Source organism: Zalophus californianus, chromosome 12 (assembly GCF_009762305.2).
Source record: "Zalophus californianus isolate mZalCal1 chromosome 12, mZalCal1.pri.v2, whole genome shotgun sequence".
In the NCBI taxonomy this organism is placed as follows: Eukaryota; Metazoa; Chordata; class Mammalia; order Carnivora; family Otariidae; genus Zalophus; species Zalophus californianus.
The window spans coordinates 33872052-33891577 of record NC_045606.1 but is presented as its reverse complement, the minus strand read 5'-3'; the positions used below and the strand labels follow the sequence as shown (position 1 = coordinate 33891577).

Below are 19526 nucleotides of genomic sequence, written 5' to 3'. Positions count from 1 at the left end.
AATGCTTCCAGCCACTGGAATCTAGATCCTCTAGATCTACTGGAATCTAGAAGATCCCCTGGATCTTCTATATCTTGTCCTAGGCAAAATCCTCATCTTTTGCTTCCATATTGTACAGCACAGATGCCCATATCCAAAGATCACAGACATGTCACTCACAAAGATGGTAAAATAAGCAATTCTTAAAATTTAAAAAATGACTAAGTTTGCTGTCATAGCCAATGCTGACAAAATGTAGGGTACTGATATTTTTACTGGAATGAAGGATACATGCTACAAACCGCTTGACGTATGACTTTGCTAAGGAATCTCCCACAATCTTAAATCATTTGTTTTGACAATCTATGCATACCTTTTCTTGAAGACTACAAGTGTGTCCCTTAATTTATGCATATTTCTAGCTGTGTACGTTTCCTCGAGACATTACAGACTGGTCAAATGAACTTTGACATCAAATCTCATTTCAAAAAAAACGGTCACAAGTCTTAGAAAACAAGTTATAATGGACCTACACTGTTTTCTTATAGACTCTGTTTTACAAAGCATCAAATCTCTGAAGACCCTTAAAAATCAATATGCCATTTTTCATTTAGATTTCGGCATTACCTGACAACGTAAAGTAATTCCTGCAGCAACAGCGACTCCTAAGAGACTACAAACATGGACACTGCACATAAGGAGCGTTCATTCTCGTAGTGTTCAAGTGCTTCTGATAAAATTTACTCAGTTCTTTATTACAGTGTGTACTAAGGTATAATTCTATTTTTCATTAGGGATGATTCTTCTCGCAGTTCACAAAGTTTTCTTATCTTACGGGTCTCTCCTACTGAAACATTTGGCAGAAGCACTCAGTTGTTTATGAGAATATGTATAATACCCGCAGATTCTTGGTTAATTAACCAAGTGTCTGCCTCATAAAAGAACTAACATTAAGTATAATTTTACTCTCAAAGAATGACACGAATGGGACAAATGTATCGTGAAAACTTCTGTCACAAGAATTAGTCCCTCTTATTAAATTATCCTGTCTCTTTACCAGGGAAGCTAAACTGATTGGCACTGTGACAGATATATTTTAAAATCTGAACTACAAACAACAGAAAGTTTTTAACATTGATGTGTAGAGAATTATTACTCTGAACATTCTACCTTGGCCAGTAATTATACTTTAAAATACACAAGTGACAATTCCATAAAATATACAAGACAATGATTTAAAAATCGGATCGTTTTAAAAAAGTTCATTAGCCCTTGGTGCATCTCCACAGAAAAAGTAACTGATATTCAAAATGGCGACTGCAAGACTTTCCTGTGAGGAAAGCTGCAGGAACCAAGTTGCTGTGATTTACCACTGTACATTCTGCCATGAGCACAGTGCTGGGTCCATGGGAGGCACTCAGGAAAAATCTGTTGAACGAATTGTTGAATAATATTCCTTATTACATCCTTGTTCAAAAAGGCAAGAAACTACGTTTATACACTTTAGGGGGAAAATTGCATTAAAAACAAATAACAGTGAATCATGGAATACTACATCAAAAACTACTAAAAAAAAAGTAACATTCTGAACATGTCAACCCTAAACCCTAAAGGGATAATGATAAACATGACATTTATATGGACTGTCTATAAGCCAGGCACTGTCCTTACATGATTTCTAAGTGTTCATTTACTTGTCTTCTAACAATTTTATGAGGTACCCCATATTCCTGTCAGCATCCTTATTTTTAAACAGGTAAATTAAGGCACCGAGAATTTTGGTAATTCACCCAAGGACACATGATTTGTAAACTGGAGAGTCTGGATTCAAACTCTGGCATGTGGCTCCAGAATCTGCACCCTAACCATTCTGGGACATTTTATTTGATCTTCTCTTTTCACTTGGGTATATGAGGTCCCATATAAAAAGTTTTCTATTTCAGATCGAAATGTTTTTAAGTAGTACGTCTGTTACATCTCCCCTGCCCCGGAATTGTGTACTATTTATTCCCAACCCATGGAAAAGGCAAGATCTGAACAGATTTCTCCCACTGGGAGGCAACAAGGGCATTTCCCAGCTACTGCCCAGGACGGCTGAGTCACAGCGGAACACTGTTAAAGCCAATTCAGCCGCCTTCTGCCCACAGGGCTGCTCAATGCTTTAATTTCTCCCAGGAACATAATGAAAGAGGGTGGTTCCTTCTAATTCATAAATTACCAAGGCTCCGTTCCAACTTATATTTCCAATGAGGTTTCCTGCAGGTCTACTGTGAGAAACATTCTTCATACTGGTGGGTTTTTTGTTTTTTGTTTTTCCATTTCCCCAAGATGGACACGTTAGTTCTAATGTGAGGACTGAGGGATCGCCCCCTTCCCCACAAGGATCTCACTGCAGCTGACACAGGTACCCAGACCCAGAGAGATTATTTTGACCTAGACATCTGGTCAGCACTTCTACCTTCTCATATGTCTGGGGAATAAGCCTGCGCATGTGCTAAATAAGTTATCCATAGTTTATTGGGTACTACATTAGGACTCTAGAGACACTGGCCACAATAACATTAATAACTTAACACATCATTTACTAAGTAACAGGCTCAATGTTAACTTATTTTCCATCGCTGGGCCAAAGTGTATACATGTTTAAGATAAGAGATTTGGACAAGACAATCTCTGAGTTTCCTTCAAAATCCAGAGAAAATCTAAAATGAAAAATTCTGGAAATGTGACTGTAGTGGGTTTTCTTATACAATTATGACAGATTCATGTTAACTTTCCCATCATAGACTTGCTGCCTTTATCTGAAAAACAAAAATAACAAAACTTTCCCAATGCTAAGACTCTATCAACAACTGGATGAGGGCTTCGAAAATAACATCACATTCTGCTTCCAACTCTCGGAGCGCAAGGCTGCCACATCATACTTATTTTATATTGTTCTTTTAACATTAATAGTAGTGATTCTGATTAGAGGCTCCCAACATATTTTAAGTAGGTCGAGAGCTTACCGATACCTTTTCAGAAACCGCCTCTGACTTTTCTTAGGCCTCTCTTTACACCTTTCTTGTCCCATTCTCGTGTGGGGGGCACTCAACGTAGCCAACTCACTGACCCCCTTCTATGACTTCCAGGCTGGTTCTAAGCACAGTTTCCACACATAACATTCACACAATAGATTCCCTAGCTGTCAACTCTAACTCCAAAACTGGAAAGAAAAACCAAACACTTCAATCCGCATTTTATATCAATATCCTTCCAGATTAAAAATTAGAATGTCAAATAACTTGACAAATATTTAACTGAGAGGTGTTCCATTTTTAAGTTTTGAATTTTTGCAAAAAGTTGTATTATTTTAGATCTGTAAGCTTGATTATACACATCAAGTTTATTTTTATAGTATGTGATAAAATAGACTGTTTTTCAGACATGTATCTAAAATTTCTAAGTAACACAGATCATTAGTTCTCAATTTTTTTGGTACTTTTTAATTTTCCAATACTTTTTTTTAAAGATTTTATTTATTTATTTATTTGAGAGAGTGAGAGAGAGAGAGAGAGCATAAGCAAGGGGAATGGCAGGCAGAGGGAGAAGCAGGGACCCTAATGTGGGACTTGATCCCAGGGCCCTGAAATCATGAACTGATCCGAAGGCAGCCACTTAACCCACTGAGCCCCCCAGGCGTTCCCCCAGTACTTTCTTTTATTAACATGTGAAAAGAAAAGTCCTAGCTTCCAGTGTTGATCTACTGTAACAGAAGAAATCATTCAAGGTGAGAAAATTTTTAATATTAAAATAAATACGCACTACTCCAAAAGTAAATAAACCAACCCATATGGCATTTTAAAAACCTTAGAAAACAGAAGAGGAAAAGCAAACTATATTGAACTGATAGTATTAAAATGAGGGAAAAAACCATCAAAATCACAAATTTTTTCAGCGTGTCTAGCTTTCAGAATTTACAATATATGTCAGATTTTCCACGGTAGCCAGTTTCTCTAGTTCCCAGTAAAAATGTTAGAAAACATATGCCTCAGACTACATGACTCACTATGACCAAGATTCTAGTATAAATCAGGCCTGTTGACGTATGTTTCAGCGGAGTCTGGCTTGGGCTGCATTTTAAAAACGTGGCTTCTTAGAAGGGAAGCAAGAGACAGAGGAAGATCTGTGAATTAAGGGACATCAGTGAATTGTTAAACTCTAAGCAACCTTTTACACGACCTATATGTTAACAAAACTCATGTTCAAGTGTAAGCACTGTTGTCCTGAGTAGCCTGTGAGCGTTCATGATTCTGAGGTTTGTTTCACACTGTCTTCTTTTGTTTCACTGTCATTCTTGCTAACATCACCTACAATTCCCCCACCCTGGTCATTACCGCCAACAGCGCTGCAGTCAACCCACATGCAGACTTTTTTCTAAAAACACATCAGTATATTTCAACTCAGATCCTGCATCACTTATTTGATTTACTGCCAACAATTCTGCCCTCATATTGTATAGTCAAAAAACAAAAACAAACAAACAAATAATAATTTTGCATACTGAAATCCCTTTGCCCAGAAGGTTCCCATCCATAGTGGAGAATGAGATGATCAGCCCTATTTGTAGCAGTCTGTTCTGCATTTTAAAATGTCTCATTACCTCACATGCATGATATGGCTAAAACCGAACTAACACTCTTTTGAATTTCCTCATTTCCATGGAGTTGGAAGCTGCCATTCTTAGCAATCAACCCCCATCCACATTGCTTCAATCTGCTTTATGGTGACTGAACACAGAGGTTTCTCATAGACAGAGTAGAATATGCATATGAGTCGCAATTCATATATTTTCTTCTTGGTTTCCATTTACAGCTTTTAAAAAACCCATACAGATGAGTTTTTTAGAGGATTTTTAGGGCAGTGAAACTCTTCTGTATGATACTATAATGGCAGATACATCATTATAATTTGTCAAAACCCAAAGAATGTACAACACCATGAGTGAACCTAATGTAAACCATAGACTCTGGGTGATACTGACATGTCAGTAGAGGTTCACCAATGGTCACAAATGTACCATTCTGGTGGGGGATGTTGATAATTAAATGCATGTGTGGGGGCAGGGAGTACATGCAAATTCTGTATACTTTCTGCTCAATTTTACTATGCATCTAAAGCCACTCTAAAACATAAAGTCTATTTAAAAGGAGAACAAAATCTCTCATATATGTAGCATCTTCGCATACCTGGGAGAAGTTACTTTGTGATAAGACAAAACAGAAAAACAATATAATGTTATCATCATTGTCATCATCATCCATCCCCCTTGAATGTGAGAAAACTTTCGAAGGCATGAATGGGATATTAAGCAAGATTTAAATAATGAAGCTAAGTGATGATGCTATGATGAGAGACAAGATGATTTTAAGTATCAACATTCCTTTTCAAAAGAGTTACCACATCTTTAAAATAACTGTCTAGTTCACATGTCGATCAAAATTATTTCTAACATGTAATCTTGATAATCTCTTTGATAAATTTTCAGATATGTACATTTTAATTTGGAGTTTTAATGAAGTCTAGAAAAATTAGGGGAAAAATAGATCTTTCTTTGGTTCATATTGCAGCAATTGCTCTAAAAATATTCTTCAGTTTTCAGATGTATATGAAAACAACTGTCTGAACTTTGCATTAGAACTGCTCATGTGTTAAACTGCTGAGAAAGAAAGCCTTATAAAAGCAGAGTGACACCTCACTGGAAAATATAGTTAATTCTGTTTATAGAAAATATATTCCGAAACATAGAGTTAAAATGAATCCTACAGACCAAACAAATGGACTAAGTTATATCTAACCTTGAATTTGTAACTATGGCTTCCACGGTGAATTTTATATGCTAATGATAAAAAAATAGTTAAAGGTCTATACTTTGGGAACCAACAGGCATTTATTCAGACGCTTTCCATTTATCAAACTGACAGACTCGACTCTACATCTGAAAGCAGCTGATTTCCTTCTGTCTTCCACTATTCCCCATGCGAATTCAGAGAGGCACATTACCAACAAACCCCGGGCTCGCCACGGCCTCAGTAGAGTTCCTTCTCTGGTGTGCTCTGCAAATTAATCTAAAATGTGATTTACAATAATTTCCTTCCTTAAATCAAGACGAGGAACAGGGAACAGCCTGGAGGAGGAAACTGCCAACATTAGGAAGGTAATATTTTAGACCTCTGGTGGGAAAGAGACCCATCCAATTTTCCTTGATTAAAACCACAGATCTGTTTAACAACGTTCCTGCATTAGGAAAGTCAGTAAAAAATAAATAAATAAATAAAAATTTATATATATATAAAATACATACATAAGCCAAAAGCTTACGTGCTTACATTACGGACTTCTCACTGTCTCATTTCTTCAGGGCCAAATTCGGCCCAGCTGTCTTTCCATAGAGTTAGGCGTGACCCTTTAAAACAGTGGGAGAATAGCAGGGAAATGTGGATGACACCATCCTTGTCTTATAGGGATTGCAGGAAAGTCTATAGACTCATCTATTTTGTTTTAATCTCATTTACATGGAAATATATCCTTAAGTTTCATACTATTATACTGCAAATGAACATTAATTTCTCAGTGAATTTATTTATGCATTTACTTGTCATACTTCAATAATTTTCTTTTAATGTGATCCCAGTGCTTATTATAAAACTGTGGCTCTCCTCTGTTTGAATTTCCAGAAGATAAAATAAAAAAAATCAGATTCCAGGGAGGGATGGTATAGTACTGATTCAAGATTCAATGGACCAATTTTTAATTACCAGCAAATATCTGGTCATTAGAAAATAAATTAATAGTTTCATAAACGTACAACATAAAAAAAAAAAAAAAAACAGCACTGAAAAGGATCTTGGAAAGTACCTGTCCGATGCTCCTATTTTTCGGTGGAGGAGCCTAAGGATCCGAAAGGATAAATGACTTCGTGAAAGTCACAAGCTAGTTATAGACAGAGCCAGCTCTCTTAACTCAATGTTCAACACATTTTGCCCAAAACAACAATGTAATGAGATGATCATCTAAGGCCAGCAGAGTAGGAACTGCAAATCATAGACACCTTCTGTGTGCGTTTACATTCACTCAGTGACCTGTATTTCTGCAGCCCAAGGTCACATACATAGTAAATACTAAGCAGGTATGTAGGGCCTAAGCTTCAAAGCAATCCTGAGGCTCCAACACTAGCAAGTTCTTAGCTTTTGACTATATCCAGCCAAGGTAGCACTGATGAAGGGAAAATTAGTTTGTTAACTGCTGGTTTACCAAAGCAAAGAAGGAGAAATTAGTAAATTCGGGTGGGTCTTAGTCTTTTTTTTTTTTAAAGATTTTACTTATTTATTTGAGAGAGAGAGAGAGCGAGCACGAGCATGAGCAGGGAGAGAGGCAGAGGGAGGGGGAGAAGCAGACTCCCCGCTGAGCAGGGAGCCAGATGCAGGGCTGGAACCCAGGACCCTGAGATCAGCCGATGATCTGAGCCGATGGCAGACGCTTAACCCAGTGAACCACCCAAGAGCCTCAGTGGGTCTTTACACTAATACTCAATTTAGTCATACATATTTTTAATTCATTCAACCAGTATCTCCTGAATGCCTACTATGTGCTAAGCATGGTTCTAGACACAGCACAGACAAGAGTGAGAAAGACAAGCTGAGTCCCTGCCCTCACAGAACTTACAATCAAGTTCTGGAATAAAAAACTAAACAGATAAACCAATGAACACAATCATTTCAGTGCACTGCAAGAGCAACTGAAGAATTCCAGCTTTGCAACCAGTTACCTGTGCGGTCAAGCCTCTCTGAACTCAGGTCTCTTTCAAAAACATGGGTTAATATACCTTACTAGATTGAAGAGACAGTGAAACAAGAATTTCTAAGTGTTTGGCACTCAGAATAAATTCAATAAATTTCAGTGTTCCCCCCTCACTCCCCAAGTAGTTTTTCTAATAAAACAGTAACACTCACACCATGGGACCTGTACTCAGACAGATTTCATTTGTCTCTTTTAATCAATTTTCACACAAGAAAAAAAAAAAAGGACAAAAGAACTGCTTCTAAAGCTCTTTATACATCAAAGTCTGAATTAAGAGCTGGTGTTTCTCATTGTTCTGCTGCCTGGAACCATCCCATTTTGACTGTCTAGCTTCTCCACAGCTTCTACTGTGCTTCCTTCAGCTCAGACATAAACATGTGCCCAAGTGCAGTAAATCACAGTTAATTGCATGTCTTAAATTAAAAGACAAAAATAATGCACAATTAATTGGGGGGAAATTGTCAGTTGGTGGATGAGTCTCGCTTATTATACTTCATGCACAGGACGCATGCCAAGGGTGTGTTCCAGGCAAGGAGACTCAATCCGTGATGCTGAGGGGGGAGGTGCGTGGCACACCTTTCTGCAGAACGGTCTGGTGCAAGGAATCAGAGGCTTTAGAATACGGACACAGCAAGTGGACCCCCACAGCTTCCCCGACAAGGCCTTTCAGCGCAGGACTGCCCCCGAGAGGGAAATGCAGCAAGCACTTAAATGGTCATTGGTAAGGAACTGAATAAAGGACGAGGTTTGGGCTATGAAAGGAAAAATCTAAGCTGTTAGAAATGATTTTTTTCACATTTAACAACAAGAGAGAATGTGCATGGCATATTATTTAGGGGTGAAAACTGTTTACAAAAGAAAATGTTTTGAAAAAGAAGAGCCTGGAGGAGGAGAGTAAAGGTACCAGGAAAATGTGGAAATGTGGAAAAGAAGGAAAATGTGAATGTTTGCTCTGAGTATCTCTCAATTTTCTAATTTTCTAAAACACTTCCTAAGTTGTTTAAAACTGCATTTCAATCTATTTTTGAATCTGATACTATAAAATGTCAGTTTTAAAGATCCAAAAGAATCTTTTAAGATGAACTTACCTGACAATTATAATAAAAACATTGCCATAAAATTAACAAATAATCCCCAGTAAGCACTTACATATAATCTCATTATACCCTTGATCATATAAACAAAATCAACTTTGTAAAATGTATTTTACAAATGCACAAGAAAACCGCGTTCAATAGAATTAAATGTTCAATGCAATTACTTACTCCAACATATATCTCACAGTATATTAAAACATCAGAAGAAAATCACTATGAAGCCTTATTAATTTACCGATAACTGACAAACCACAAAATATGTTCACAGCAAATCCAATAACCCTATATTTGAGGAACCACAAATCTCTCCTCCACCCACCTACTCTCCCATTATTTTCTACTCTGTTATAGAAAGACTTTATGTCTGGCCACCTTGTATTATTTTGATGCTAAAATCTGGCAATAAACCACACACACACACAGAGTTTCATCATTTCTACCAGCAAGATGAGAACAAATGACACTTTTGCAATATATCACTCGTTATGCTAACTTTTGTTCTATTTCAATTTTAGAAGGAAAAAATATTTAAAACCCAACAGAGTAGATTCATTCCAGAGGTACTGAGCAGTCTCCTAACCCTGGAATAGGAAACAGACATTTCTTGCTCTTTTATTTATCGGAAGGTGGGGTGGGAAAAGATAATCATATTTCATCAAAAACCTGTATCTCAACCTCAGGCATGTTTATGTCCCAAGGGTAACATTTCTATTCCACTCTTAATGGGACAAATTTCTAAACAGAATATGTATTCAAAAATAACTGAGGCAATGCAATATCAACATATCATGCTGCCACCAGCATCCCCTGGTGCTGGGAATCAACTCAGCACCCTTTCTGCTAGGACAGAGCCCGGGCAAAGGAGGACTGGCACACTTGATGAGGGGAGGAGAGCTAGCAGCAAGGATACAATTTTGCTCCCCTTTGTGGAGTCAAAACAGAGTCTGGAGCAAAGCTTCTAAGCTGGAAGAGGCCAACCTCAAAAATTTAAGGAAGGGATGACTTACAATGACTGAAAACCACAACTTCTAAATCGGAATCAGCGTCTACTTTTGTAAAGTTATTGAGAAGTCTTGAAACAGTCATTTCTGGAAAACTTAACCCCAGCCCTAGATTTCTAAGTTATTAAAACCGCAGGGCAATATGTACTGTGGAATATATTTTGTGATGCCCCCCTAAAGTCCAAATTCAGGTTTCTTCAAGTCTGACAATAGATTGATCATTGTGGAAGCTGGGTGATGGGTAATGAGGGTTCCTTCCACTATCCTTCCACTTTGGAATAGGTTTGACATTTTGCATTATTAGTAAAAGGTGAAAAAATTTAGATTTCTTTCAACATATTTCATGCTCAAGATTGGACTGACTTTTCCTTTAGAAATATATGACACCTGATTTGTGCCTATGATTATTCAAGACTCTAACAAGCAGTGTGAATTTTTAATAAATCCACGAAGCATGATGCTGATCATTAAAAAAAAAAAATTTCCTTCAAGCCTCAAAAAAATGTTACCTATGATCTACAATGATAGAAGAAGCAAACCTCAACAAATGCAGTGTCACCATCTGCCTGGCATTCTCACAGTGTGACAAAATAGACTGGTAATTAACTGCTTTCCTACCGAAATCTGCCAGCTTTAACTCCCCCGTGTCACTGATCAGAAGGTTCTGTGGTTTCAGGTCTCTGTGCAAAATATAACGCTGGTGGATGTAAGACAGCCCTCGCAGCAACTGAAATAAAAACAACTGAAAAAATAGGGAGACAAAAGTTAAAATCTGAACACAGATAAATGCCAGTTTCTACATACAGTTGCCAAACACTTGTATTTGGTAAAAATGGGTACCCATCACTAAATTTCCTACCCAAATCATTTAAAAAGAACGTGCATTAAAGGTATGGAAATCCCTGGTTTGTTAATAAGTAAATCTAAAATTTTCTACCAACTTATTACGTCAACCCAGGGTGACACCCTCCTCAGCCAGAAATCTATAATTCAATCTGCACTCTATAAATTAGGCAGAATGTAAAGAATCAATTCTTTATAATATCTGATTTCCTCAGGCTTCTAGTGATGCTTGAGACACAGAAAAAAAAAACTATCTGCAACATTATCAAGGGAAGCAGAATTTTTTTACCAAGTTTATGTAAATGTGCACATATTTAATTCCATAGAAATGACATAAACATGTTATCCAGTGATTCACCCATTAACATGCTTTAAGGAATGGAAAGATAAGATGATTTCAATAATTAAAACAAAACAGTCACATGGCCCAATTAATACTACATTGTAATTATACTGCTTTTGCCCATATGGCCATAGAGATTAGGCTATTGCCTAAAGACAGACATGCACCTTCACTGATTCCAAAGCAGACCCATCCGAAAGGAAACACAAAATAGAGAAACCAAGAATTTAAGAGCAATACTTTTGTAAGAAATAATTTTAGGAAGTGACCGATGGCCTTATGTGTTTAGTTTCATATTGGATCATATCAAATATTTCTATTTTGATCATAACAATGTGATTTGCAAGGGTTTCCAGTATCCTGTTTATGAAAAAGGAGCTATGTTATTTTACTTTATTTTATTTTTTTATTTTTAAGTAGGCTCCATGCCCAGCACGGATCCCAATGCGGGGCTTGAACTCACAACCCTGAGATGGAGACCTGAGCTGAAACCAAGAGTCTGACTGAGCCACCCAGGTGTCCTGAAAAAGGAACTATTTTAAAACAATTTACTTCACAAAATAATCCTAATAATGTCAGTTTTTAGAAATTAATCTTTTAGGTTTTTAAAAAAGATTTTATTTATTTGCAAGAGAATGAGAGCGAGAGATACCACAGAGTGAGAGGAAGAAGGAGAAGCAGACTCGCCACTGAGCAGGGAGCTGATGTGGGGCTGGATCCCAGGACCCTGAGATCATGACCTGAGCCGAAGAGAGACATTTAATGGATTGAGCCACCCAGGTGCCCCTAGAAATCAATCTTTTTTTTTTAAAACAAAAATAAAAACAGATGTTTTAACTGCCATCGGTATTCTAGTCTATATAATTAGCTAGTGACAAAAAGCAGTTTCAGGGAAATTTGAAATGAGTCAGTTGTCAAAGACTGATGATATAAGGATTCCAGAATATCTAAATGGAAGAGATTGGGAACTCCTTGAGGGCACTGAAGCTAGCATTTCTGGGATATTTTCCGACGAATGGGGGGCTATAAAAGCCAGGTAAACTTTTTACAGGGTGGATACCTTGAAATCACAGTAAGATAAATTCATTTCAAAATCTTTGTATGTGATGCCATGCTACGGATTAGTGAAGGCCTGGGGTCATTATTTCCAGAATCTAAGCATCAGAAAGGAAAAGTCTGTTCTATGTTAGCCTAGATTAAATTAGTGGCTCAAGAACCTCAGGAAGCTAACATCTCTCTAGACTCCTCCTCTTGATCCTTTCTGGGTGGCAGATGGAAAGACAACACCATTGCCACCATCCAGCTTCATTCTTTACTCCTAATACCCCCTCCATCCTGAAGCCTAAAGCTTACAATTTCTAAGAAAATCCATATTTCTCTAGTTTAGAAGGGAGAAAGTGAACCAGTAAAGCTACTTTGTGTTTTCAAAAGCTTAAAAACAAAAGGCAAAAGCAGACCACATAACAAACTCGATTTCAAAAAATAAACTGATTTTAAAAAGAAAGTCTAGCCTTCTGCAAGGAGCTAACTGACCTTTGGGGCCTACCAGAGAGTTATGAGTTTTAGTTTCAGGGACAGCAAGTGCCAACTGCCATTCTGTGGGTGTATCAGAATGCAGCCCCATTTAATCTCTGTATTCACAATGAGGAAATGAAGCACAAAATTTCACCAAGTTGTACAGCAATTAAGTGGCAGAGCCAGGACTCGAACCCAGGCAGTTCGATTCCAAAGTCCACGGTCTTGACCATCTACCTCACTATAGGAATCTTGGCCAGAAATCAACACAAGTGGACAAAATGTTGATATAGAAGCTGCTTCCTCCAACTGACAGGATCAAGTCTGGGCATATAATACCACAGCCTTCTGGGCTCAGGCTTCATCACCCTATGCTCCCTGACTTCACGCAATCTCACCCACCCCCCATGCTCTGAGCATAGTGCTCTTCAAGCCTTTACCTTTATTCTTGCCTCTTTTCTGACAAAAAAAGCCTCCTCCCCTTGTTACCTGTGATTCTTCAGGTTATTTCTTAGGTCTCACCTCAAGAACCACTCTTCCCTGGAGCCTACTGTGACCACCTCCCCAGGCCTTCACTCCCTCCACAGGTGTGCGTGAGGTGCTCCCCGCTGTGCTCCAGGGGCAGCCTCTGCATACGTCTACCACATATGTATCATCCTGCCTCTCACAGGTGGCGTGCCCTGGCCATCTCCCTAACCCGGACACACAGTTGACACTCCTATACCAGTAATGTGATTACTGGGCTGAATTTAGAGACATCTGGATGAAGCAGATACAAAAATAACAGAGAGGAAACAATGCCATGGGATTTTCCAAACACTAAGGGTAGAAGTGGGTAAATCAGGCAGTCCCAAAGCGCTCTTCTTTTAATAGCTTTACTAATTATTGAAAATATATAATCCTCATGCTAATGCAGAAGCTATTCAAAGAGGGTATCATATTAAAGGAGATTAAGAAAATTGGTGTCAGGGAAGGAGGCAACTACACACTCCAATTACAATTGTGTATGTGACAAACAAGGCCCAGACATGACGAATACAGCCCCAAACATGGTGCCAGCCCCCAAACAACTTTTAGCTCTTTGAGCAATGCACAAAGATAAGTCAGAACAAATCTCCATAGAATAAATTCACTCGGGATATTAAGTACCAACCATGTGCCATGCCAGGTGCTGTCTGCACGAGGGATGCAAAGATAAATAAGGTATTAGATAGAGTCCCTGGACTCCAGAAGCTCACAGTTCACTGGGTATGAGAGACACACAAGCAGATGGCTACCACTTCGAGAAGTCTGCGCTGTAACAGCAACACAAACTGTGTGTACTGGAGGCACAGAGGATGGAGGCTCCAACTAAAATTGAAAAAAAAAAAAAAAAACAAAAAAAACAGAACGGATCCTGCCATAAGATGAAGAGCAGCCTGTGGAAGGGATAAATCATAGCAATCTGGTCACTCATCACACATAAAATTTTAATAGGAAATCAAATTGAACAGTCACTAGATGCACAAGGTGAAATGATGTGTTGTATGCCAGACCTCTTACTACCCTGAGGAAAAATACTGAAGTGACCAAGCAAGCAGGTCACAAGATAAGTTAAGAAGATAAACCCAAATAAATGAAAACACAATGTATAAAACTAGAAACCTACCAACTCATCATCATAACAGTAATGGTGGCAGGGGACAACAGCACACTTCACTAAACACATTAGAAAAGCTGGTGTTTTGGCAATAATATTTTAATGTGCTTAACAGAATATGCACTGCTAGTTGGGGGAGGCTGTAAGAAAGCAGTGGACATGCTAAGTTAAACAGAATGGAATAGTCTTTGGAAATGTGTTGAGAACTCATGTCTTGGGAATCTCTTCTGTTAGATAAGCAGGCAAATACCTAACTTTCCCATATAAATTTTGGGAAAGCCACTCCACTTGGCTGTATAAATCACCACACAATAACCCACACTTGATCTTTTTGAAAACCAGAGGGACCGTGTGAGGACAAGAAGGACCACCAAAGAGGGGTCACATGCACAGAAAAGAAGTACAGATCATCTTTGGTATTTGCTAATAAAACTTGGTACATATTGATGGAATCTCAGCAACTGAAAAGAGTGGGGACTGATACCAACTGAAGGTTTACCCTAATTTAAAAGCTGTTCTGAGTACTCTTACATGTATCATTTCATCCTTTCCATCAATCATCCTGTACTTTTTCTTTTCTTTTAAATAAGAGAACTAAGCTCTAAATGCACAAGGAACTTCCTCAGTAAGTCATTCATCCATCACATAGCACTTGTGAACTTCCCATTATACCTCATCATCTTAAATGTGGTTGATGCTTGAAAAATGCACGGATGAACACAGATATATACACGATATAATGAAAGTGCTTTTACTAAGTGAACCCAAGTTTGTAAAAGTCTCAATTAGTATATAATGTAATGAGTATATGGTTCCTGAATTTGGTTTTGCTATTTAAAATCCTCTCAGAAATTAATAACATGGCTTTAGGTACTGAAGTTGATAAGTATTATCAACAGATGTGAAACTCTCTTTCCATCTTTCTACTATAGTAGCCATAAGATCTTCCTAAAAATACGTTGTCACCTCAGGATATTCTCTTCAACTTTATAAAAGGAGATTCCTCCAAATTCTTAAATATAATCACTGAGGATTTATACTCTAGTTTGAATATGTTCACTTTCTGCAGTACAAACCCCAATGGGAAAATGCCTTAAATAGCAATGATCTGATGAACAGCAACATTTTTGCCAGCAGCAGATCTATCTATAGCCCAGTTGTCTTGTCATCCCTGGCAGGAAACAGCTCCTATTCTCAGTGCCATGCTATATACTTCTTGGGGATAGCCTTTAATACTTTTATCTATTCCCTTATGAAACTTCCTAGGTTTTAAGTAGGTAAAAAAAAAAAATCAAGGTAAGGCCTTTTATCAAAAATTTTTAAGTGGGTAAAAGGCACACATTGCTGGACTCAATATGTTTTATTACTTGAATTATTGGCACTTGCAGTAAACAACAAGATTTATATTCCCCTCCCTTTCAAAGTCTATAGATGTGTGATCAGTGTTCGGAGTCACTGGGTTCTATGAATAGTCTGAAATGCATGAATTATTTAATATGTGTGGTTCCACTTCATATGAGACTAAGCACAGGAACATCATATGGATTTTCATGGGTCAGCTTTCTTAAGCAATGTCTAGAGTCTCTCAGGGCTTACAGGAGGCTTACTAGAGCTATTAGCAATGGACCCCATGCCTTCTGGTATACAACCAATTCTTACAAACACATTTAGTGTACTTTTTCCCCCCTGGGAGCCAAGTTTAACATCTCTGGATCTTAAATTTCTTATTTTGAAAATGACTAATTGAGTCTTAGATACCTTTAATAGTCATTCACCTTGTAATGCTGTATCATTTCATAATTGTTTGAATAAGAGAAATGAAAGGGACTCACAAATAAAAGAGCTATAATAACTGCCATTTACTAAGTGCTTACGATGACAGACATTGTGCTAGTGTTTTACACTCCTTTAGATAATTTAATCCTCCCAACACCTCTGCCACATAGATGCTATTACCCCTATTTCAGAGATAAAGAAACAACGGCTCAGAGGAATTAAATGAATTGGCCAAAGGACCACACAGCAAGTAAGAGGTAATACTAATATCTGAACCCGTTTTTGTCTTGCTCTGACACCCAGTAATTAAGAGTACTGCTTGTGTACTATTTGATTTTTTTTTAAAAAGTACATGTACTATTTGATTGAAGTAGCTATACGTGGTGTGAATCTAAGGCTAGAAAATATGACAGTGGCAAACAAACCAAAGTTGTACATGGGTCATAAATACTTCAAGTAATCTGTTCCTTGTTTACCACTGTATTGTTTAAAAACCCATAGGCTGTGCAAACATGAAATTACCCAGACATCAAACTTTCTGGAGATGGAAAATAATTAGAAACTTTGAGACCCCAAAATATCTGAGAAATGTCAAAATATTTTACAATATACACCAGATAATGGTATCATTACAATACTGGGTCTTCTGAAATTTTTAAAGGCCACAGTTATGATCATCATGATTCATTGCATTTAGGTGAGTTTCAAATGTGCAAATACCTAATGCAAATACCAAATCCTAATTGCAAATACAATGTACAGAATTCATGTCAAACAGTTCCTATTTTACAAAACCCATCATTGCAGTTTCATGTGTTAATTTTTTTGGAAAGAATGCTTAGCTTGTCATATGGAGATGTAAGGTAGACAGAAACAAAACCCCAGATATTCAATATTATGGTATAATTTACGTGTCACACTTTGGACATCCTTGACAGTGTGAAGTGTGCTACTGGGATGGGTAAGACACAAATATCCATGTCCAGCCATCAGGTTGTAGATGTATACTGTTTTTGCCATGTACTACAGATAGGTGTAGTTCTTAGAAAATCTGAGTTCCAGGGGTACTTTGTCTTGCTACTTTTTATTCTTTTTGAGATCTTCCATTCAATTTTCTTCTTCTTTGTTCCACTCCCTCAAGGTCCTGAGATAAATAACATTTTATCATTTCCAGATAATGTAACAATTATTTAATTTACATTCTCTGAGATATTTACACATTAATATCTTATTCCTAAAGATGATAATTTTCTGGAGAGGAATAACTCCAAAAATGAGAATGTCAGGTATTTGGGCAAGCTCTTGTGGGAAAGATCTTGCATAGTTTCTGTGATCTTTGAGTATACCAGGGAAGTTGGCCTCTGCCCTCTCTCTTCTGGCCTCAGTGCAATGGTAGATACCAAGCAAGGTACAGAGAGACACCCACCTTAAGCAGCAGATTGAAACCATGGGAACCCAGAGCTGGGATGCTTACAGGGAGTCAAATGGGGTTTGAAAGACAGATCTTTGTTTTGTCACATTCCTTGGAAGAAGCTCTAATACAGTAAGTAGGTTTCCAAGTTGAGGGTTTGTGTATATGATGAAGCAAGTTGGTAGGACTGAGGATGAGAATTTTCCCTTTAATAAAGTTGGTTAACAGCCTAAAATTAGTATTAGAAATATTCCCTAGCTAAGTAGAAACAAAATGGTCAAACTTAAGCTATTGGCCTTAAATAGTTACCTAACATTATTTTCCAAGAGAAAAACTGAAACAGTTGCTTCAAAGAATTCAAATAATGTAATCTTCTTAAGACCTGTTGTTATCAGGTTTCTCTTTGTCCATATAGTTCAGAATTACACAACTGACATGATTGACACGCACTTTATAAAACTCTTTTAAAGAAATAGCATGAAATACAAATTTTTCTCAACTTCATTTGTGCACGTATGCTACTCTCCCCTAACTAAAGGGTCATTCTTTTTTTACACACAATGATAAGTAATAAATGAAGTTTAAAATGGTTTTACTGCTTTAAGTAACATCTTAGACACTAATCAACATGAAATGTCTTAATATCAATTGACAAGACTAATACAACTTTTTTAAAAAGAGAGAGAGATAGCCCAGAAATAAACCTATGCTTATATGGTCAATTAATCTATGACAAAAGAGGCAAGAGTATACAAAGGAAAAAAGACAGTGTCTTCAATAAATGGTGCTGGAAAAACTGGACAGTTACTTGCAAAAGAATGAAGCTGGACTACTTCCTTACACCATATACAAAAATAAACTCAAAATGGATTAAAGGCCTAAATGTGAGACCTGAAACGACAGAACTCCTAGAAGAGAACACAAGCAGTAATTTCTTTGACATTGGCTACAGACACATTTTTCTAGACATGTCTCCTCAGGCAAAGGACAAAAAGCAAAAATAAACTACTGGGACCACACCAAAATAAAAACCTTCTGCACAGCGAAGGAAAGCATCAACAAAACAAAAAGGCAACCTACTAAAATGAAAGATAATTTTTGCAAATGATATATCTGATTAAGAGTTAATATTCAAAATATATATAGAACTTATACACCACCAAAAAAACCCCAATCAACCCAATTAAAAAGTTGGCAGAGGACTTGAATAGACATTTTTCAAAAGAAAATATCCAGATGGTCAAAAAACACATGAGAAGATGTCCAACATCATTCGTTGTAAGGGAAATGCAAATCAAAACCACAATGAGATATCACCTCACACCTGTCAGAATGACTAGAATCAAAAAGACAAGAAGTAACAAATGTTGGCGAGAACTGGAGAAAAAGGAACCCTTCTGCACTGTTGATGGGAATGCAAATTGATGGAACCACTATGGAAAACAGTATGGAGAGTCCTCAAAAAATTAAAAATACAAATATCATATTATCCAATAATTCCACTACTGGGTATTTACACAAAGAAAATGAAAATAATAATTCAAAAAGATATATGCACCCCTATGTTTACTGCAGCATTATTTACAGTAGCCAGGATATGGAAGCGACCCAAGGGACCACTGATAGATGAAGGGATAAAGAAGAGATGGAGCACACGCGTGCACACGCACGCGCGCGTGCACACGCACGCGCGCGCACACACACACACACACACACAGGAATATTACTCAGCCATAAAAAATGAGATCTTGCCATTTGTGACAACATGGATGGACCTAGAGGGTATTATGCTAAGTGAAATAAGTCAGTCAGAGAAAGGCAAATACCATCTGATTCCACTTACATGTGGAATCTAAAAACAAACAAAAAGCAGAAACAGACCCATAAACAGGAAATTAGTGGTTGCCAGAAGGGAGTGGAGTGGGGATTTGGGCAAAATGGGTGAAGGGGAGTGAGAGATACAGGCTTCCAGATAAAAACACAATAAAATCACAATTAAAAAGGAGAGAGAGAGATGCACACTGAAAAACTGACAAAGGTGATAAATCTTGAGTCTAAGGGTCTTAGAGAAAGCTCATATGTA

The 19526-nt window shown here is 37.5% G+C and overlaps 1 protein-coding gene across 5 annotated transcripts in view; it reads right to left on the bottom strand.

Annotated features, from left to right (window-relative positions):
* Positions 1 to 19526, bottom strand: part of CDK14 (cyclin dependent kinase 14) — a 547481-nt gene that overhangs the window by 257907 nt on the left and 270048 nt on the right. For all 5 annotated transcript variants that reach the window (XR_003516423.2, XM_027573639.2, XM_027573640.2 and 2 more), the window contains one exon: positions 10535 to 10658. Coding sequence is in view for 4 of the 5 variants with exons in the window: in XM_027573639.2 (XP_027429440.1) it covers positions 10535 to 10658 (124 nt within the window). In the remaining variant the exon portion in view is untranslated. The remainder of the gene's footprint in view (positions 1 to 10534; positions 10659 to 19526) is intronic.